Source organism: Triturus cristatus, chromosome 8, assembly GCF_964204655.1.
Source record: "Triturus cristatus chromosome 8, aTriCri1.1, whole genome shotgun sequence".
NCBI lineage: Eukaryota > Metazoa > Chordata > Amphibia > Caudata > Salamandridae > Triturus > Triturus cristatus.
This window is the reverse complement of record NC_140591.1, coordinates 740,404,364-740,428,194: the sequence shown is the minus strand read 5'-3', so window position 1 is coordinate 740,428,194 and position 23,831 is coordinate 740,404,364. Positions and strand designations below refer to the sequence as shown.

Sequence of the window (23,831 nt, the reverse complement as noted above, 5' to 3'; positions counted from 1 at the left end):
TAAATATTTAAAACCGTGCACTGAGTTGTTGTGAATATCAAGTATAACCCCAAACTGTAATTTTTGGTTTCTATATTTTTATTTCATTGCTTAACAATTCATGTACCTGTTACCATACAAACGTATCATGTATCATTTACTCTTTTTTTCTTTTTTTCGGTACTTATTGTACAAAAATATTCATATTGAGGGTATTAAATCATTTAATTGACCAATTTACATGCTATTTGATATCACAGAAAAAATGTTTTTTTTGAACATGGCTCTATTGAATCTACGCGCGTTTCGGCGTTCCGCCTTCCTCAGGTGGCCATTATTCATTAGCTCCTTGTGGCACCTAAAATGGTGTGGAGGGTTTGAAACATTGAACTTGAGCAACAGGGTGATACACCTTGTTCTGTATATCAGCGCGGACTGGCCAGGAACTGCGCCACCCTGTCTAAACGTTCCTGAGTCTCAGGGGTTCCTTATGTCAAATGTATCAATGTGTTGTCTTCCACTGTTCCTGGGGCTATATTTAATAACCGGTATTGTTGATCACATACAGGTATTCTACCAGGGATCAGACGTGACTGATGGGATATCGGCTAACAAGACATGTTGAGTCACGTCCTGCAATCCCGAAAATCTGCCTGTCGAGGGTCTCGCATGGAGTTTTTTGTGGAAATCACTGCTTCTATTTTGGAGCACAGATTCACGATCTAATTCAGTATTTCCTCATTCAAACAAACTATCGGCCGACGATTCCGCTTCCGTGGGAGCCAATATATAATACTATAAAATTGTGCTTAGGCAAATGCATATCAATGTGTGCAATTAAACCTTTTCCCACTTGGTTTTCCAGTTTGGGGTGGGGGAAATCAGAATGGGAAAACTCCTTCAAACCCCATCCCCAGTAATTTTGGTAATTTACTGCTTATTCCAACTCTGCAAGGGTGTTGAATCCTGGTCTTGAAAGGGGCAATCTACATTTCAAGAGTGGGAATGGATCAGAAAAAGTTTGGGGATTCCCACAAATGTGTACATTTGTAGGAGTGCACAGACCTTCAGGGCCCCGATCCTACACTGCCCTATACACGCCCAAGGGGTTTTACTCACAGAAAAGTCTTAGTATGAGTAAATCTTTTCACATGTGTAAAGTCACCTTTGAGGAAATAAGAAAGTGATTTTACAATCATGAAAAGAACATCACTAAACTAGCACGGTTCAATAGCTATATGATTTAAGCCTTCAGAATTTATGCTCTGACAAGGTGCTTCCTGAAGAGTGCCTCTGTCCTGTAATTGGCTTGAGGAGGGATGGATAACTGCTCCAGGTCCTTGGGACATACCAGGAGAAGGTGGAATCTTTCCTGGGCGCTAATGTGCTAGGGCTAGTTTTATTAACTTTTACAGATGCAACTGTGGGTTCGCACAAAGTTTCAAGGCATTCCATTTGGATATCCCACTCCCTGACACTGGAAGTAGATTTACATGCCCAAACATATCTGCCTAATTAAACCTTTTTTAAATGTCTAATATCACCTTCTGGTAAAATGCGGAGGTGAATTTACACTCTTAAAAAGGCTAGCTGAGCATGTAATGTCCCCTACATGGTGTACAGTCATGTCCCTGCCAAGTGTGCTCGACTGTGAGTACCTAGTATCCTCATTTTCTGATTTAGGCCCCAGCTCACGCTAATCTAGCATGTGTGCAAAGGCCTGTCCTTTGACATGAGTGAGCTCCAGGACCTATCATGCAACCCAGAAGTACAGACAAGCTGTGCCCACAATTATCTGACAGTGTAACACTGTCTCTGTTGTCAAGGGTTTAGCATGTAAAGTGGTGAGGTCAGCATAGAGTCTGTAGTTGTGTCCAGACCTTTTTACCTCTGTCACGGATTTTAGTCCCTCTCAAGTAAACATCTTCTTCAGTGAGTTAACTTAGATCCTAGAACTAACAGCCCAAGTGATTGTTATGTGTGTGTATGTGCATTTGGCTTGAGTGGTACATGTGTATGTATGAGTGAACTAGAGTAATGGAGGCTTGTGGGATCTATTTTAGAGACTCCTTGCCCATTCATGTTCCTATGCATAACATGGAGGTGAGGTTGTTTGCCTAAACAGTGGAAGTATATTGCTGACCTTTCCGAAGATAGTGGGAGGAAACCTATGGCTATATGTACAAATGCATTTTTAGCCCGAATCACACCACTGGTCCGTTTCCGACCGCAAAAATGCTTTTTGACATGTACAAAACACAAATTTGGATTTGATAACATGTTAATGAATCACAATTTGTGTTTAGTGATTCAGTATTTGGAAGGAACCTGTTTAGGGTGTCCCTTCCATAAAGTGAATCACTGGGCTATGTATGAATGTTTTGCAGCCAAAGTAAGGTTGCAAAACATTCATTTTTTACCGATACCTCAAGGGTGGTGGTAACCATTCGCAAAAAGGAAGGGGTCCCTATGGGACCCCTGCTCCTTTGTGAATGTTGAAAGAATTATTATTTAAGAGCAGTCAGTGGTCAAACAGACTGCTGCCTACCCTTAAAAAAATGAACATTTCAAGTTTAATTTTCTTTTTTTAAACATCTTGTTTTCATTTAAAGAAAACAGGCTGTATTTTAAAAAATGATTGCTGCATTAAGAAGCAATCACAGACATGGTGGCCACTATTGCTGTGATGTCAGCGATTCCTTAATGGGTCACAAATTGCGGCATACCTCATTATTATTTATGGGGTAGGTCAAATGCGACTCCATTAGAAATCGCTAAATGAAACGTACATTAGGAATTGTGATTTCCTATTTGTGATTTGCAAAATAATCATAATTAAGAAATCGCAATCCCTAAAATGTACACACATGGCCCCACAGACACTGAAGGCTGAAGGAGGAGACGGGGTTTATTTCCAAGTTAAAACATATCCTTTTGCTGAGAGGAGCTATTAATTGGCCTTCCTGAGCACTCCCATTTGGCAGATAAAGGGTGGAACTGCATTCTGATGCCAGCCTTTTGCCTCTTTCTTATTCACTGTTCAGGGTAACTGTTGATTGCCAGGTATAGAAAGTTCATACCTCCTGAGCCTCTGTTGTGGGTACTCCAGGCTGGAGACTCTCCTGCTGTGAGGAGCATTATTTTACAATCTGCACAAAGGTGTTATCTGCCTGACAGCCAGCTTCCCAGAGATGAGGGAATATCACGTGAAGTCTTGTCTGGAAGGAGGCAGCTATTCCCTGGATCTGAAACACCTGGAATCCAAACTGACTGCTGAGAGAGGTGTGACTGTTCCGAGCGAGCCAGAAGCAGCTTGAGCCAGCTTATGTGAAGGTCTTTCCAAATGGGAAAGCTGAGGAGAGTGATCTGTGTTCTCAGGATAACATGAGTACAGTCTTACTTGAAGAGCCGTACCAGTCAGGAATCATGGTACCAACAGGCTAAGCCACAGCATAAATGATGTGTGTCGAATGGACTGTGCAGGTGCATCAAAAAACTGTGCTTGCTCAGAATATGTCACTGCAACAACAAACTGTACCCAAGTAAACTGGGCTTCTGTTGCAACATATTGTACCTGAGTAGATTGTGTGACAGCATTGACCAACCGTGTCCCAGAGAGCTTTGTGCCTCCTCAGAGAAGGTTCTAAGATAGACCACACCCTATAACCCTGTAGCCCAAACACCCATCTCACTAGAGGCCCAGAATCAGGCTTGTCATTAGCCAGAAGCCTGCATCTCAACTGGAGCCCTGCATGCCGGCACATACTCCAGACTGGGATCTCCACTTCTACCTACTGCGGTCATGGCCCGCATGCAAAAGAATCCCTTCCTGGAAGAGGTGTCGTAAATAAAATATTACGCTCCCATAATTTCTATAATATCAATATGATCATGCATAAAGCAAGAGTCTGTGGTATCAGGTTCAAAAGGGCTTTATTCCAATAACTCGAGTTATAGGGAGAATAGTTCCATCACCACAAGAGATCAGGACCAGGATTCTCAAAAAGATATTCTCAAAATATTCTCACACTTTATTCACAGAGTACAGTATATATACATTTGATATTATACGTAAGAAGGAGTGCTTCAGGCGGAGCAAGAGAGAATGAGATAAGAGCATGTGGGCGTGTAAGTAGGCGTGGAGGTGGGTGTCCATGTGGGCGTCCACTTGATGAGTCATAGGTGAGTGTCATAGGTGGGGGGATACCTGGAGGGGGTTGCGTGATCAGCTGGAACTTTACTGGAACTTTGCCTTACTTGTGCTCAACTCGAGCATGACGTGTAACTGACGTGGGGAGGGTTGCTATGCAACCGGGGAGTCTGGAGTCTGAAAATGAGGCCTTCAGTGTCAGGGCGACCAGCACATCTTGTTTTATCTGATATCTAAAGTCTGGAGCAGGGACTGATTGGTGACATAGGTTGCCCATCACCAAGAGCCAATGTGGCATTTATTTCTTCGTTTACTGCTGAAGTCTTACATGGGGGCTATGGGCTTTTCACTGACGTGAGCTTTGTAATCGCACAAAAAGAGACAGAGAGGCTAGGCTTTCTCCTTTGCAGATGGGTCGTGTTTATCCCTCCTTCTCCAGGCAGGAATGTGGTTTTGGTAGGAGTAAGCAGATAACCGTGCTCAATACTGTCTCGGCACCTCTGACAGGGCCCCTTTGGCTGAGGCCCAAGTGTGCAAGGCCAAGGATACGCAGCTGCAGCTTTCAGAGTGTTCTGAGGCCTGAAACCTCTTTTCGGCTCTGGCTGAGCCACAATAATGGGCTTCATGAAAATGCAGGAAAACATGATGCAAAACGTGTAGGCCTCAATGCAGAGTTGCCGTTTCTCTCATGGGAGACTGGATGATGGCAGGCCACGTTATAGCATAAGCATCATGATAGACAGGCCATGGAGGGGAAATACATAGGTTACATGTATGTGCACATGAGTGGTGGGGAACACACGGGGACACATAGGCCTTATAATATTTTATTTTCCTCAGAGGAAGCAAGCTAGAAGTGAGTTGCAAGTCCTTGTAACCCACCCAAGAAGAACTGGGAAATATCGCTGTGGTGAGAAGTAGCACTTGCAGAGGGAGCTGAGTGCACAAACTAGGAAGGGGTACTCTACAGATGTGCTTTAATACCTGCCCAGAAAACAACCAAACCAAGAAAGGGGGGGTCCTACCTAGCATACGCAGCAGGGACACCCAGGAGGAGGTAAGTGAGGAGGACAAGAACCCCCAGTCACAGCTGGCCCAATGTCAATTAAGCATTTGGATCTATGAACTGTTTTGTGGAGTATCAAGTTTTCTGTGTATAGTAATGTACTTTTGTTTAGCAAAGTAAATCACTGAATTCTAAAGTCTGTTATTGCACTGCTGGGTGATTGTTGAGGTCTAAGCTTGAGCACCCCTACACTTACTGTGCCTGAGTTTGTGACTACTTGTTATCACTACCGCTGAGAGTCAAGTGCTGAGGGAGTTGTATTTTGACCAGCTTTGCAGAACCCCATGCCTCAGAGGAGAGTGACTCCAGCACTTACAGCTGAGGCCCAGAGCCTTGTTGCCCTGTGAACATGGTCTGACAGCACACCTTTGTTGAAATGTGCTGGTGCATGTAGGACCACCTTTAGGGGTGTCAGATGATCTTAGGGATGCCGGATCTACAGCATTGCCTCAATCAAGATGAGAAACTACAGGGTCATCAATGGTATTTTTAAAGTTTGCTTCTGGTTGGGAGGGCTTTATTATGTGTAATGGAAGTAGCTGTTGCCAGGCAGTATTGTCTTAAGTTGATCTACATCCTGAAATGATGTTGGGCTTTGAGGCTGTCCACTTTTACCTCTGCAAAACATGCCTGAACCTGTAGTTTTTGGTGTTGGCACTTAACCCAAATCCAATCTTGATGATACTCAGCCTGACAGTCTTTTCACCTCCCAAAAACTGGAATTTGGAATGGGAGCCATTAACAAGTCAATGCCATTGCCAGATGCGATTATCCGGCAAAGCGAAGTGTCTTCCACATACGTGAATGCTGGCATCACAGTCTTTCAGAAGGACTCCCAGAAACTAGATTACAGAATGAAGATAACTGATCAAAGGATTAATCTTATAGAATGTCCCATGTTATGAGGAAGAGCTCGGATAGGACTATTAATATTTTTGCACTATATATGTTCGGCAAATGTCACATGAGACCTACAATCTTTTTCCTTTATTTTGCCTGCTTAAAGAGCATCCTTCAGATAATGTTGACAAAAAACAAATGTAAGTGGTGTTTTAATTTATGGAAAATCTGTACAGTAGACTACAAAATCAGGAGGGGTTAAGCCAGACACATTCCTGAGGCTTTGAGCGTGGAGAGTGGTCATGTCCTTCCAAAAGGTATTTTAAAATTATGATAACAACTATTTGTTATAGATGTATTGAATTTTAAAACATAAGCACAACTTCATTACCATCACTTCCAATCTTTAGAACTCTCTTCCTCTTGCACTGAAATAATCCATTGATCCACTGTAATTCAGGGAAGGCCTTAAAGACTTGGCTCATTCAGCTCTTTCAGCATGAATGTTCCCTTCTTACTTTCTCCTTTCTTCTCTCTTTGGAGCGTGGTCCCTAGACACCTCAGGGTATTAGAGCACTTTTTACAAGTGTCATTTTGTTCATTTGTTCATTAATTCACTACAGTATGAGTGGAATAAGCATTTCTAGAGTGGAATGATGGTGGAGATGGAGTGATATTTTAATAACGTTTATATAAAAAACAGCAGTGGTCATTGACAGCTTTTACTTCAAGCTCAACAATGTTGCTCAACTACTTCTTTAAAAATCTCGTATTGCCATGTACATTGTCAGTGCAGCCTCAGTCCTGCACCCAGAGCCTTTTAATCAGCTTGGAGCACTTTTTTGATGTTTCCTTTCTCTCCCTGGCACTCCTACAGTCCTTTTTTAGAGAGACTTATGCCCCTGCCTCATGCCCCCTGGACAATTATTTTGCATTAACCAGCCTAAATCCAGCAACTATATCCATCTCTGCAGTGTAAAGACCAGTGCATAAATGCCAGAGTACCAACAAGCATTGGCAAAGCCAACAGGATTGGCCTTTTGACCCTGCAAGTGCTTTTGTTGAAGCTATTCAATATCAGTAATTGATAAAAATGGTTATTGCTGATGCTGAACAGCTTTTATTTATTTTTTTGCAGAGTTTTATATAGCGCAAACTTATATAGATTTGGAAAAAAAAGATGTTAACACGTGTATGCATAATCACACATGCACATGTATGCACCATTACGCTACAGCAGCCCTGAGTTCTTACGCATATGTGTATCAACATCATGACGCAGTGGCCATTTTGGCAATTTTTCATAAAACAGTTAAAGATAGCTAATGCCTCTGGAGTGGTAAATTAAACAAATACATAAATAAAAATGGCACAAAAGTGTTATTACAGAAGAAGCGGGCGGTAGCAAACTGCAGCTGCCAAGTGGTCCTAGAAATATTCAAGAAAAAAAATGGGCAGTGGCAGGGAAGCAATAGAGGAGCACTGGGGAGAGATCGTAAACACTGCCGGAAAAAAAGCAACATGATGCAGGGAGGGGCGAGGAAGCAATAGAGAGGGGTTCTAAAAAAAAGGATGAGCCGATTGAAAAATATGAGGTAGTAACGGAGGAGCTGGAGGTGGGAGAGCACCACGGAAAATGTGGAGGGCTGGGGGCTCAAGGAGGAAACCTCACATGCATGATGAGGAAAGCAAGCAAGCAAACTCAAGCACCCCCATGAAGGACTAAAAGCAAAAGAAAGAATGTGAGCGGGTGAAGGATATGAGTCATTAAATCAAAAGGATGGTAAAGAAGCTAAACCGAGGAGGACATCCATTGAATAGGAAGCATGCAGATTAGATTGTCAAGGAAGGAAAACAGCGATAGGCAATAAGCACATTAGATCTTTCGACAGCAGTGAGCTAAAGCTGTCTCTAGGCTTGACCTTAAAATATGGGCAAACTGAGAGAAAGGCTGCCAGCCCTGACAAAATTTTTCTAATGAGGCATAGTTGCCCCTTAGTTACCCCTGCAGTTCTTGTACGGTAAGGAATTGCTCTAGTATTATGTTAAACCATGCTTTCTTCCATTAGTAATTTGGTATTTACATCTAAAGGCGCACATCTAATAAAAAAGGCTATAGAGGCATCCAGTCATAATATTGTGACATTTTAGAGATCTATAGTTAGGTGGCCATTTCATTCTGGAGAATTGGAATTTACAGTATATTTGATATTAATAATTGTAAAATACATGGGATTCTGCAACCTCTGTATAAAAACCCATCTCTAATTTCCTTAAATTAGGTGATTTATGATGCACCCAGTCACCTGTTTTGAATAAATGACGTAGCCGCTCAACTGTAATAACTTATTACAGTTGAGTTCTGATGTCAGTGCTTGTTGCCAGAGCCAGCAGCAGAGACCAAAGGCATGTGAGATCACTGTGCATAATTAAAGGATCTTTTTAAAGAATGAAAACAAAACCTAGCTTTTCTTTCTTCTGTTATTTTTTCCTAGCTGTACAGTGACAAGCAGAAACAGACATGTCAGAATGTTTAATTGTTGCACTCCTTAGGTAATTATAGAAAAGTTTGAATCTTTCTGCATGTTTCCACACATGCTGAGCTACTGTGCCTTTTTTAAAAAAAATGTATCGTATTAAACTGATTCTAATATATTTTTTCATATAAAAGAGCTATGCCCAATATTTTAGGTGGATTGTGGGCAAGGTGATGGAGTGGCCATGTATTATAAGGAATAAAGTACCCTTGCTGTAAATTATAAGGATATTGCAGGTCACACCGGAGTTCTATAATCTTATAAACGAACTTGACATTCAGCCTCGTTACTCTATATATGGTCATGAAACTCCTTGGTGACTTGCAAAAGCCTTATAATGTACAGCAGGGGGGTACTTTATCCCATATATTAGGATTTTATGAGCAACAGAATTGAAAAGAAGACTGTCAGAAAGTTATTAATCATGAGGATAAGAAGCAAAAAATGACAAAGCATGTTATATTATAATGACCTAAATATTAAAAGAGACATTTTCACATGCAAAGTAACACTTTAGCAAGTAATAGAAACGTATTCTAGAAGATCATTATGAAATAAATCCAGGTCAGAGGAAAATCCAATCTTATGACAAAAATCACAATAATAGTAATTCAAAACTTGAGAATAGGACATAGAGAGAATGATAAGGACAAAGAGTGAAAAGGGAAAGAGACACTGAGTCATTCTAATATACATCAGTGTAAGTAAAGGTATCTTCACATAAAAAGAGAATATTACATTTTTCATACGAAAAACTATAGGTTGTTTAAAAAATATGTGTACATAAAATGCATTTTATTTGCAAAGTTGGACTTACCTCTTATGAACAAAGTTACAGTCCAACCTTAACTTTTAACATGCTAGTGAGTGCTGCACACATCGGACAATCAAACAACTAATTCGCCTGCTGGAAATGCTTAATTTTAGTTATCCTCATGAGCTTTTTGTTAACTGAAGAAATAGGTTACTTCAAGTAATAAACAAGTGGCAATTGCAGCCGATAACAGAAAATATGTATTTTTTTCAGAAACCAGAAAGGCCCTTTTCTGCTCTTTGTCTCATTTCTGCATGTACACTCTCCACTTTTTACCACAGAGAAGTTTATTGGGACGAGCAAACATGGACTTTATGGAGACAATGTAGAGGAAATGGATTGGATGGTTGGTAAGTCTTAAATGTTCAACCTTTTTTCTTCTTGAATTGCAATTCAACGTTGTGCTCATCCTTGTTCAATAGTGATGATTTTTTTTATTATTGTCTGATTGAGCTATCCCATCCAATTTTTATGAAACACTATCTACCTCTTTTTTATTTTTCCTGGATTTCTTTTTACTTTTGCACATGGTTTTTGGCCTGTGTTGCATTTTTAGTTATTTATTTTCACTCTCTTGTCATTTTATTGGCTTTAAAATAGAAAAAAGGGCAAGTGCTTCTACTACTGCATGAAAGGATTTGTGGCTTTGTATGGTTTTATGGAAAATACAACATCCGTTGATATTTTTTTTAACTATTTACATGAATTCCCCAGTTTTAGTTGGAAATGTCATGTACCACATACTCTCCCTTCCAGCTGAAACCAAGGCAAGAACATCCAAAACCACTTGAGAATTGGTATATGACTCCTTCTTTGGAGTTTGAATTAAGGAAAGTGCCGTCATTGTAGCAATAATGTCATAGAGACTTGATCCGATCTTGATTTTTTTTCGTGCAACCAGCAAAATGGAATATAAAACTTAAGGAACTGCATTCATTGTAGCAGATACATTTCATAGATTAGCGCCAGGATTTCTTCTAACATTCTTTTGGTTAAAAAAATAAATAAATAGGGAAATCATAAAAATATGGATTAATATTTGGAGCAGGCAACTGTCCACCTCAAGGAACAAGGAACAAGGAACAAGGAATAATAACATTTCTTGGCAGGGTGAACTTGCAAAATCACTACATTAACCTGATTTTAACAACCTGGGGGCATATTATCAAGCCAGGCGATAAAATTATCGCCGCTTTAGCGGCAGAAAACTGCCCCTAAAACGGCGATAATGGGCTTGCTAATATGCTCTATGGAATTCCAATTGAAGCCCATGTTAGATGTCCTTCACATATAACATGGACTTCAATTGGAATTGCATAGAGCATATTATCAAGCCTGGCTTGATAATATGCCCCTTAATAACTATGGCACACAGAAAAGAAAATTACACAAAAACAGCAATAATTCAATAAGTGTTTTTGCATTATGAAAAAATAGAGCCAAAAAGCATTAAATGCCAATGAAAGTCTATGGAAGCAGCATTCCGGGACCTAGGCCTGATTTCAGGGTGACTGCAACTGAGCCGTGGCAGAATACACCAAGTGCATTTGTCCCAGTAAAAGTCTGGAAGACAAAAAGATTGAAAGAATGTCTATGTCCTACTTCAGAAGGACCTTTCTTTCTTGAAGAAAAGTGTTATCATTTCTTCTACATCTCAACACATCCTCACTTTTTGCAAAATTGAATCAGCCCTTTGCCTGGATGCCACTGAAACTGTAGCTACTGCCATGGAACCAAAGGCTGGATTCCTGAAGCATATTGTTCCCACTGACACTTTGAAACTTTGGATACTTTTTGCTGAACGCAGACTGAGTCATAGTTACTTTTTCAGCAAGGGGGGAGCTCTGAGTGGGATAAAGCTGAAATGCAATCCGGTGCTGTGAAACTGCATGTTGGATACTTTTCTGGCAAGTCCCACTGAAGCTTTATAGAAAACGTTTTTTAAAGTTTCTAATGTTCTTTTAATTTGCACACAACCACAGATGCATATTTCTATGAACCCCAGGACCTCAGAAGAAAGGTACTAGATACTTTGATAGTGTCAAGCCGAGGCCAAAAGTAAAGCCCAGTCCAGGTCCAGCTGCTATTGTAGTTTGTTGTGTCTCTATAGCCATATAGAAGGTCATCCCACTGACCCTTGGCTTCCACTTCTTTGTCCTGAGTACAAGAGGGAGCAGGTCCAGTCCTTCAGGGCTCATCTCCGGTCATAGATTGTAAGCCCAGTCCTCTACTGATGTTCCGCAGGCGCCAAAAGTGTTTTGAGGAGAGTACCTTGGGGTGCCTCATGTATGGTTGACACGAGCTAATTTATGGATGTGACCACTAGAAGCACTTCTAAAATGCAATGTATCAGGGTAATTCCAGATAGCCAAAGTTTTCAACCACACTAAACCTATGATCTGGTTTTCTGTATGGGACAGTCAGACCTGGCAGAGTGAAAATAGCTATTAGGGCCTTGTCATTGTAGGGACATGGTGATTTTAATTTTCTACATGTCCCCCCACACAGCTTACTTATGGGAGAAAAGGCCTGCATCTGGGTGACCTAATCATTAAAAAGGAAGCCTTTGACTGTCAAAAAGGTTATTTAGAGAGGCTGCATTGCAGGTTTACACTACAGCAGTAAAGCTACAGTGGTAGGCCTGAAGCCATCTTTTGCACATCCATTCTTTGGAAGGCCCAATAGGTGCTACAGTCCATGAGTGGTATGTAACTTCTAGGCCTTAGCTGTATTTCCGACATCATAGAGGGGCTTTTAGGATAGTTAAGTGCATTCAGTGGGAGCATGGGCACTTTACTGGTTAGTAGGGGTAAAGCCTTGGGCCACAATGAAAGCAAGGAGCATGTCTCCCATTACTTGGTTTCTCAGTAAGCAAACAGCTATAATTGGGGTATGGTGCACCCCTCAGACGTCTGGGCTCCTGTGCCACTGAGCCTGCTGCAATATTGAGAGCCACACCCTTCACACGACAGGCACATCTTTTGCTTCTATTTGAGATACCAAGAATGGACTCAAAAGTATATTTTTGATTTCCAGACCTAATCATTCATTATCTTCATTACCAATTTAGGGCCTTATTAAAACTGTGTCAGTACAGGAACCATCATCAAAACGACATCGGAATCCCCACTGGACAGTTGGCGGTCCACCCGCTGTATTACGATGTTGGCATTTTATGAATGAAAGACCACCAGAGCACCGCCGCCACCGTCAGCCATTTGCTGACCGACTCAGTGGCGGTAGGGAGAAAGCAGCTGTCAGAGAGCAGTACAGAGAAGTTCACTGCCATTTTAATGGCTAGTTGGCTTCCTGTTGAGCCGACCATGGTGGGAAGGCTGCCTGCTTTCAGTCGGCAGAATCAAAGGACTTGGGATGCATACTCACCCATTTCCTTTTTTTCCCTTCAGTCTTCCACGTTGATCCCTTACACCATGGTCCCCCTTCACAGCAACATCTTGATCCCAAAGAAAATGACCCAGTTGGCGACGAAATCCAGGTAAGTCCATTTTGTACTATTTACCCATTGACTGGACTGGGCACATATGGTCCAGACTCCAGCAATGGGAATGTACTGGCAGTGGGTGTTTTTCCACATGTGTCATGCATATGTGTACAGTTAACACTTCTGCAGTCAAAATATACATACCTGCATAGAAACATATGAAAAAATATTCCCCGCCATCAGAAACACTGCCGTTGGCCCAGCGGTGACATCGTAATGCCGCGGCAGTATGGTTGTAAGACCACCAAACTCGTAATCAGGCCCTAAATGTTAATACAGCAAATGGAGGACAGTAACCAGTGACATCAACAAGTATTTTACTTCAGGGAAAAAATACTATTTGGGCCAATGCCAATCAAATTAAAGAATATTATGTAAAAGGAGCTGATTTTGGAGCTGAAACCAGTTTACTATGCCTCTGATATTTGGTTGACCAGTAAGTAACCTGCAATTTCTGGAAGCTTTAAGTGTAAATCTTTCGGGTTTCCTTTTTTTTACCCCGTTGAGTGTGGCTGTGAGTGATACCGTAGTGGTATTTTGTAAATTCCATAAAGATTTTTTTTTCTTATGGACTGCTGGTTATTTTTTTAATCCACAGAGAATAAATCCTACCTAAGTTACATAACACGCAGAATCCTGACTCCTGTACGTTTGTAGTCGGAGAAAACACAAATCGCCATGGTAAAAGAATAAGTAGCAATTTGTCAGAAGACATTGCCTGACATTTGTAACCAGCTTTAATAACTTTTCACTCATCACAGTCTACATCCCAAGAGGTCTCTTATTTGCAAAATAAGATATCCATGTTAAATGATAAAATTGATTTGTTCTTAAAGAAACTTACCTCCCATCCTCCTTTGCAATGACAAGAAGGGTGAGGCTACAAAAAAACAAATCAGAGCCTTTATCATTTCAACTTCTTCTGAGTCATCCCTGATATGTCTCGTTCAATAGGAATGTCTGCAGAGAGGTGTGAGGCAGCATAGGCAAGAAAGTTATTTTACTTAACATCATCGATAGCCATGATTCTATAATGACTGTCTTCATGGTAGGAGCTTCATCTTTAAGTGAGGTTCTTTGAAAACCAGTAATTGCTTATTGAAACAAGTTATACATTTGATAAGACATCATAGAAGTTGCTTGGAAATACTATGTTTCCTCAGAGAGTGTTTCATAAAAAAACACCTTCCACCTCACTGGCCTGGTGATGTGATTAAGATTCAACTTAGGGACCATGTTCTTGCTTAGGGTTTAGAGAGAATGGAATTTGATAGTGCTTTGTGTTCCTTTTCTCCTCTTTCTAACATACAGCTATAGTCTGCCTTACAGGGAAATATATCATAGGTCTGATATAAATGTACCTATGCCTTCAATCATGTTGTAACATGCAGTACTTGCTCCTCCCTCGGCAAAAAGTCTGAATCTGAACTTGATTCAAACATGCTGCCTGGTGGTAGGAGGAGGGAGCCAACAATAGGGTCTCTCTTAATTCAAAGATAAATTATGCTAAAATTATTTCCAAGGGCATCTGAACCGTTTTAAAGATGTATGCTTGCAGGTCACTAAAGCAATGCCTCCCTCTTTCAAGAACGTATTTGTATCATACCATCCACTGAAAAGGGAAAACCCTATGCCTTCTGGGTGTTCAGTAACTTAGGTGCACATGCAACAAATCCAATAGCGATTCCTTAATAGCGATAAATAAGGAATCGTTATTAAGGAATCGCTTTTCAGGATGCATCAACAGATTCGGCAAAAATTAGCGATTCCTTAACAATCGCTAATATTTACCCAATCAACAATAGCGAGTATAGCAAACACTGATTTAGCCAATTGCGAGATCGGTATTACCGAAATCGCTAATACCGATTCCGGTAATAGCGAAATCGGTAATAGCGACTTCGCAAAAATCGGATCGCTCCGGGAACGGGCTAATGACATCACAACCAGGAAGTACAGCAGCCCACCCTCATTCACTCGGCTGAGGAGCAAACAGGAGCAGGAACTGGAGACAGCCTGAGCCCAGTGATACACCACTGACAGGACTACCACCCTACCCAACCAGGATGGAGAAAGATGCACCAGCCAGCGCAGATTCTGCCAGAAAGAGAAAGCGCAAGTTCTCCGACCGGGAACTGGTGCACCTGATCGAGGGGGTGGGCAGCAAACACGATCGGCTGTTCGGGAAGCTGTCCCTAAAGGTGCCAGAGGGTGAAAAGCGTCGCATATGGCTGCGCATCAGAGAGAGGGTCAATGCGGTGGGTGTGACGCTCCGCAGCATCGACGATTTAAAAAAGAGGTGGTACGACCTCAGGAAGCGGGCCAAGGAGAGGATCGCTGAAAGGCTCCGGGAGGCTGCTAGAACAGGAGGGGGACCATCTACAGTTCCAGAAAACACTGCCCTGGAGAAGCTGGTAGAAGGGACCATCGAGCCAGAGGCAGTGGTGGGAGTCACACAGATGGACACCTCCGGCGCAGCCACAAGTGCCCAAGGTAAGATGCATGTCTGTGCCCATACTCAGCATTGCGTACAACCATTCCCAAACCCCCAGCACGATCACAGTGTGCATGCAGAATTGCCCCACACATGTTCACTCATAACAATAGTGCATCATGGGAGTCGTAGGCAGGTCAGGCCGGTGTGCATGTACAGGAAGAAAAAATATACTGTAGTCAAGACATCTGTAGAAGCTAGAAATAGACTTTAATTTAGTGAATCATAGTAGGACATGTATGAAGTAAAATACACCTTGGGAGTAACAATCCCACTAACCATGCACTGTTTCACACACAGATGCATCTCCTGGCGACTCCGATGACAGCGGCCGGCTAATCATATCAGAGACACCAGCCGATTCGGACGTTGATACTCTGGCAGAGCCGCATTCAAAATCACCACCACCACCACCTGCTGAAGCGCCAACTGCAACAAGACAGCGGAGACGCAGGTCACAAGTCCCACCCATGCACGTGATGGATGCATGTCAGACACCTGCAACACCATCGGGCCAAAGTCCAACATTCGTCCCACCGCCTGCAGCACCACCTTCACGTGTCTGACTCCCACTGCGCCGCAGGTCTCTGCGCAGTACACCAATTGTAGGCGACGATGCAAGCTCCCCAAATGGTGGCATTGAAGAACAGATGCTGCATGTCCAGCGCCTACAGGAGAGACACATGGCTACCATCAGCAGTCACATAGCGCGCCTAACAAAAGAAATGCGCACCCTGACTGCGGCAGTGAGGGACATGACCACTGTGGTGGCAGAGGGCAATGGGAACCTGAGGGAGGACATCCAGGAACTCACCCGTGCCATGACCCAGGGCATGACAGCGAGAGAAGGAGGCACCGGCAGAACTTGCTCCGGTCCGCAGCCTCTACGAAGGCCATCACTCGGCTGTGCAACAGCACAGCTGTTTTGTCACGCCGCTCGGTGTCACTGCAGGTTGACCTGGGCCATTATTGCGGTGATGTTGCCAAGGCCCTAGGCCAGGTGACCGCTGCAGTGGAACACCTGCAGAGTGGTACTTTCAGTGCTAGCGCATTGGGAGGGGAGGACGGCAGTGAGGCTGCCTCAAGTGTGAGCAGTGTTTCCGTGGCAGAGGCCAGCACCAGGAGGCGCAGTTCGCGCTGCTCCACAGCCACAGGGAGAGGCCGTGGTGAGGTAGAGGAGACACCTGAAAGGAGGCTGGGCGTTCGTGGCAAGCGTCACTAGACTGACTGAAAGCCATCCATGACCATGGTGGGGTAACCAGGGTCCTCTCCTATTTGACACTTGCACACCCGTGACTACAACGGGCATGTTTTGTTACACTTGTTTTGGGGAGCTCTTATTTTCTATCATGTCTGCCCGCACATGCCTCAGTGCTCCTGTGCATTAAACAGTAGCACCACAAATGCAAATGTCATGGTTGATTCTTACCTGGATCAGAAATGATGTTGCGTGATGTATGTCCGCCTCCTTTGCCCCTCAGCTGTGTTAGGGACGTGTGCCTGTCGGTGTTGTGCGGGTGGTTGGTCATCCCGGAAGTCATCATTCCTGTCCACCTCTATGGGTATCCCCCTTCTGGTGGCGATGTTGTGCAGCATGGCACGTACAGCAACAATCCTGCAGCAGGTGTCAGGTTTGTATTGCATGGCACCGCCAGTCTTGTGTAAGATTCTAAAGCGACTCTTCAGAATCCCAAAGGTCCTCTCTATTACATTCATGGGGGCAGATTTATGACGACTGGCGCATCCCTGCATATCAACAGGGATGCGCCAGTTATTATGCGCCACAGCTGCGCCACCATGGATGCGCCGCATTTACAATGCGGCGCACCATGGGGCAAAAACGGCACAGATGCGTGACGCATCTGTGCCGAAAAGTGGCCCATTGCTGGTGTTGCGTCGCAAGCGCGACGCAGCTCCAGCAATGATCTGGGGGGCCCTATCTTTACAATGCTGCGTCAATCCTTACGCCTGCTTCAAGCAGGCGCAGGGTTTTGACGCAGCATGGGCCTAAAAGTGACTGAGTGAAATCTTGTAGATTTCACTCAGCCACTTTTAGGAGGCGTTCCTGCGCCGGAACGCCCCCACCTGCCCTGGAACGCCTACATGTGGCGCAGGGCTTTACAACGTGACGCATCTGGGAGATGCGTCACGTTTGTAAATACCCCGCACCATGGCGCAGGATTTGCGCCGCTGCTGCGTCACAAAAGTGACGCAACGGCAGCGTAAATGAGGCGCAAGTCAAACATAAATCTCCCCCCTGGTGCTTATGTGGGCCGCGTTGTATCGTTGCTCCTGTGGTGTTGCTGGATTGATGTAGGGGGTAAGTATATATTCCCGCAGGGCGTATGCACTGTCACCTAAAAGATGGAAGCAAAGGCTTAGCAACGGTGATGTATATACATGTGTGGTGCTCATGTTTGGAAGAGGTATGTATACGTACCAAGCAGAAGTCCCTCTCCAAATTCTCCGTTGAGTAGGCGCCTGTGGATGCCACTGTGTCGGAATATGTAGGAGTCGTGTGTGCTCCCCGGAAATTGGGCCACTAGGTCCGTGATGATGTGCTTGGCATCGTACACAACCTGCACGTTGATTGAGTGGTATGACTTCCGGTTACGGAATGTGTACTCATTGGCAGAGGGTGGACAGATGGGGACATGTGTGCAGTCGATGCATCCAATGACATGGGGGAAATGGGGGAAATGGGCCACCTGGTAGAATGCCTGTTTGTTGCGGTCCAACTGCTGTGGGGTTGTGGGGAAGCTGATGTGGGTGTGTATCATTGTCAGCATGGCATCAATGAATTTGTGGAAGAAGCGTGAGAGTGGCTTTGCGATACGTCTCCGGCTACGGCGATAACCCCCTGGAAACTTCCTGAGGCCAGTAGGTGCAGGCTGCATAGGACCTGGACGTGCGCAGGAATTGCATTGGTCCGATGTGTCTGGTGCTGCAGTAGTGGTTTGAGGTCTGCTATTAGGCGCATGATCATGGCACGATTCAGTCGGTACTTGTCGTACACCTCATCCTCATTCTGTCCTAGCAATGTGATACGCACTCTGAAGACTCTCTCCTGGACCCTTCTCCTGCGCTGTCCTGCTGCATTGATTCGCATCCTCCTTGCTAGCACGTAGAGGGCTGCCATTTTGTGCAAGCCAGCAGGGTCTCCAGGGCCAATTTTAAGGGCTTACTGATTGGTGCCATCTGTGGCACATGTTTCTTTTTTTTTCTACATTTTTTTATTTTTTTGTAACTTTACCTCCAGGTTCTGATTCCCCTTAATCTGCTCATGCTAAATAGCGATTTTGGGGATTTTCGGTATTTGCGATTTTTGATGCATTGAGTAGCAATTCGTTATTAGCCATTGGCACTTGCCGGTAGCTAATAGTGATTTCGGTGATAGCGAGTTCGGTATTTAGCGATTCTTTATTTTGCGGGTTGGTTATTAGCGATTCTTTATTTTGCGGGTTGGTTATTAGCGATTCTTTATTTTTCCGGGTAATTATTTTGCGATTCTTTATTTTGGGCCGATTCGTGTTGATGCATTGGGATTCGGTTTCTGACACTCACTAACGGCTGATTTTACCGATTCGGTATTTTACCGACTGGATTTTACCTTGATGCATGTGCCAGTTAGTTCTTTATAGATTTGGCTTGTGAAATTATCTCACTCCCTTTCTGAGTTACACTTCCAGACATTTTGCCCATTACGTATTTGAAAATTGGAGGTGCATCTTTTTAACATTTATAATATGCATCCAACTAACAACTCCGCTAGAATGTTAGCTCTACCGCTCCATTTTCTAGAACAATCAATTCACATGACCACTTTCACATCATTCCTATAATACTGATTGCTGATGACTTTAACATACCTTATAGAGACCCCGTTCCTAATGAGGAGAACTTTCTGTATTGTAATGAATGCTTTGTATATCTACATAATTGCTCCACCTACAGCAATTTTCAAAAGCAGGCAAGCTGATTTGTTTACATTCATTTCTGAACTACACCTAAACAAGAAATGTTAATGGCTATTTAAATCAGATATCCCAGCAAGATCTACTTTGAAAACAACTATGAGGAAAAGTCTATTTGATTATTTATAGTAAGTGTTGATCATTGGGCTCAGTTAAGTAACTGAGAAGGTTCAGTTGGTCCTGATCCTATGTCACAGTCCTATAACTCAATTTCCTAAATATTACTTTCTCTCCTGGGGACAGAAGAAGTGCAGTTGGGTGCCTTGTTTTCTTATGTTAAGGGTGCATCATGTTGTAAGTTCATTATATGGACTTCTATCAATTTAAGGATGGCTATCCCAATCATTTCCTCTAAATGCTTGGAACTACTAACTGCTACTGTGGTGCACTGTGAAAGCAATCCTAATATATTCTTACATTCACTGAAAAAACCATAGGTTTCAGGGACGTTCTAGCTAGTTGCACATTTCACTCGTACAAAACCATAGAAATTCAGCCGTTATAGTTAATTGAGCTAACTATAACTAACTCCCCCGCAATGCACTGCTGATGACGTCACATATTACATCATTCATGACATGGTCAGTGACATCACTGATGACATCTCAAATGACATCACTGATGACATTATCCATTGACTGTGTGTTTCTGTAAAGTTTAAATATGTTTTATAAATATATTGGCCAAGGTATATTGAAGAATGAGTGGGTGTATAAATTTGTGGATGGAGGATTTAGTAGGTGCGTGACTGACTGTATACGTGAGTGATTAAATGTGTCTTACTGAATTCATGGGTTAGTGACTAAACTGTGTGAATGTCTGTATCAGTCTGTCTATTGCTGTGTAAGCTGCTGCATTGGTTGATGAGTAGCTACATGAGTGTCAGTATGGGTTATTGATTGGTTGCCTGAGTATTTGTATGGGTGCCTGAGTGTGTGTGTGGGTGGGTGGGAGGTGTGTGACTTTGTGCATAGATGTGTGAGTTCTTTATTCACTGGGTGTATGGGTTCAAGACTGCATGTGGAAACAGCTGTATGGGTGGGTGAGTGTGTGTATGGGTGTGTTGGTGAGTGAATGGATATCTAAGTGCTACATGTCCAAGTAACTACATATGTAACATGCAGTGCATGAGAGAGTTGGAGTATATAAATAACTATACGTGAGAGTCAGTGATTGTGAGAGTGCTGTATGGATGAGTGAGTACTTGTATCAGTGATTGTATAAGAGAGTAAGTATATGTCAGTATCACTATGAATAAGTGAGGTTGTGTGTGTATAACTGTATAGCTGAGTAAATAGAAATCTGATTGATTCTTTGCATGACTGACTAGATGTGTGAGTGACTGTATGGGTGAATGAGTGGATGTGTGTGTAGACCTAGGAATCTGTGCGTGCGTACATAGTAACTGGTATTGGTGTCTCTATTGTTTTGAGAATGGTAGTCTGTATTTTAGAGTGGGTGTATCAAAGGTCTTATTAAGGTATGAGGAGGTGCATCACATTTCCACGTGGATGATGTCATCAATGATGTCATCAGTGATGTCATTTGAGATGTCATCAGTGATGTCATCAGTGATGTCACTGACCATGTCATGAATGATGTAATATGTGACGTCATCAGCAGTGCATTGCGGGGGTGTGAGTTATAGTTAGCTCAAATAACTATAGCAGCCAAATTTCTGTGGGTGTGTACGAGTGAAATGTGCAACTAACTATAACGTCCCTGAAACCTATGATTTTTTCAGTGAATTTCAAAGGTTTTTTAAATGGTAATTGTTAACTATAATGTCCCTGAAACCTATGGTTTTTTCAGTGAATTTCAAAGGTTTTTAAAATTGTAATTTGTAACTATAATGTCCCTGAAACATATGTTTTTTTTAGTGAATTTCAAAGGTTTTTTAAATGCTAATTTCTAATTATAATGTCCATTAAATCTATGGTTTTTTCAGTGATTTTAAATTATCATTCCATTCTCAACCTGGTGAAAACTGCCAATATCGCCAGTTTTCCAGGAATAGCTTCTGCAAAAATAAATCGCCACAAATAAGAGCAGCAACTAACGCTAATAATAATAATAAAACAGGCGATACGCTGCGTTAGCAGTAGGAATGTAACATCCGCCTTTAACTGTTGTAAAGTAGGATGCCTACCTACAGTGTGAAAGGGAGCCCAGCCCAGAATCACATCTGAAGACCAACTCATGTCATAGAGCTACTGATCAGGCACCTCTCACACCCAAGAAGGCCACAAAACCCACTGCCACCACCCTCAGGACCTCCCCCTCAGACCTCCCCTACTACAACCGAGGCAGCACACAACAGGACAGTGAACCTTCCAAAAACAGCATGGCCCATCAGCCATACAATAGCTGAATGTTGCAAAATGTGGCAACCAAACATGTGTGAAGTACGCAAGTCAGCCTCCAATAATAATGCACACAATACCAAGTGTAGCGGTCATGTGCTGGACAGACCTCACTATGCAGAGCACAAACCTCTCCATGTATACATATACTGCTGGTGTTTATAGTGTTGTACACAGTGTATGTAACCATGTTACCTCAGGCAGTGGGGAAGATCTTGGTCATGTACCTGTGTCCTCGTCCCCTGTAAGCGGAAGCGCCGTGGGCTGGTCCAACGTATGCCACTCCAGCGTAGAAGTATGAATAAATAGGCCGGGGCTCTGGGCATGGTTCACTTGTGTGAAGGCCAACGCGTCTGCAAGAGCAGCGGCCCTCAACCTGCCATGTGACTGCCGCCATGTCCGTCGGCCTCCTCGACACAGGCCCCCTGCGAACACAGCGGCACATCGCCGCAGACTTATGTCTGTACAGACTACTGCCTTCAAACTACACTGCAGACAGCAGGGCTCACAATTCAGCTGGAGTGGCGATTGCAGATGACGCAGTCCAGTAGGCAAGACGCATTACTCCCAGTGCGGCCCCCCTGGACCACGCATCATCGCAGGCTGCATACACGCTGAGCACCAGAGGTACCACTAACTCAGTGCACCACAAGTCAACGCCACGTGGCCTTATTAAGGCAGAAATCATTAGACACAAGACATTGCTACCAGTGAAGCCCGCCCGGACCACGCATCATTGCAGGCTCCGCACACACTGACTGCTTCTGATGCCACTAACTGTGCAGCTCAACTCAACTCCACATGGCTGTGGGCCCTTGCTGACCACTGCCTCTGGCCTACACTGCGGTCAGCTCAGTCTTGATTCATTAATTGCAGAGTCCACTAGGCAACTAACTACAACGTCCCTGAAACCTACACAATATCCTTTTAGTGTCCTTGCTTCAAGAACTTTTTTTTATATGAATTATAGCTTTAGTACAATGACCAAATTCATCTTGCAAGTCCAAAGGAATTCTGAATAGCAGTCTACACTGTGGCCAGCAGAGCTCACAGTTCGAATTCAGTCTTGATTTATTAATTTCAGAGCCCAGTAGGCAACTAACTATAACGTCCCCGAAACCTACACATTTCGACAATGTATTCCATACATATTTCATCTTTTGTTACCTACACTGCAGTCAGCAGAGCTCACAATTTACATTGAGACATGATTTATTAATTGCAGACAGAATTGTACTCTATGTCCTCAGATTTTATCAAGAGGAAGTGACAAAAAGCATTCCTCGATGTCTGTGCTGACTACTGCCTTCCATCTACATTTGTGGACTGCAGGGCTCACAATTCAGATCGAGTCGCAATTGCAGATGATGCAGTCCAGTAGGCAAAATACATTGGGCCAGATGTAGGTAAATCTGAAATACCGATTTCTTAATAGCGAATTTTACCGACTTGCTATTAAGAAATCGGTATTTCCTATGTAGGTAAAGATTCTGTAAAAAATACAGAATCCTTAGTATTCCTTATTACCAAATCTGTAATTGAGATTCGGTAATAAGGAATACCTATCCATTAATTTCTATGGGCTTGGAGGCCCATAGGAATGAATGTAAAGACATTCACTATTAGTGATTCGGTATTACCGAATCGCTAATAGCGGGAGCACTTTCAATGGTGCAAGGGTGTCAAAAGGATACCCTGTTGCACCCCTGAAATGTGCATGTGTGCACATGTGGCGCACATACATTCCCTAAGGGCAAGAATGTATGCCACATGGCACTTAACAAAACACAAAAAAGTTATTTTTTAAAGGAAATTGGTAATTACCATCAACTTGAAGTTGGTGGTAATTACCGATTTCTTGAGGCTCAAAAGCACTTGCTTGTGCTTCCTATATTGCATCTAAGGAATCGGTAATACCGATTCCTTAAATGCAAGAGCAATAAGGAATCGGTATTTACTGATTCCTTATTTACCGATTCCTTACCTACATTAGGAATGGCTAAATACAGGTCGGTAACGCTGAAATTTACTGAATTTCGGCATTACCGACCGGTATTTAGCCACCTACATCTGGCCCATTGCTCCCAGTGCGGCCCGCCCGGACCACGTATT

The 23,831-nt window shown here is 43.1% G+C and overlaps 1 protein-coding gene across 9 annotated transcripts in view; it reads left to right on the top strand.

Annotated features, from left to right (window-relative positions):
* The window catches only part of LOC146804998 (arylsulfatase D-like), a 480,817-nt gene that overhangs the window by 310,846 nt on the left and 146,140 nt on the right, over positions 1-23,831 (top strand). For all 9 annotated transcript variants that reach the window (XR_014967772.1, XM_085622134.1, XM_085622142.1 and 6 more), the window contains exon 7: positions 9,600-9,736. Coding sequence is in view for 8 of the 9 variants with exons in the window: in XM_085622134.1 (XP_085478260.1) it covers positions 9,600-9,736 (137 nt within the window). In the remaining variant the exon portion in view is untranslated. The remainder of the gene's footprint in view (positions 1-9,599; positions 9,737-23,831) is intronic.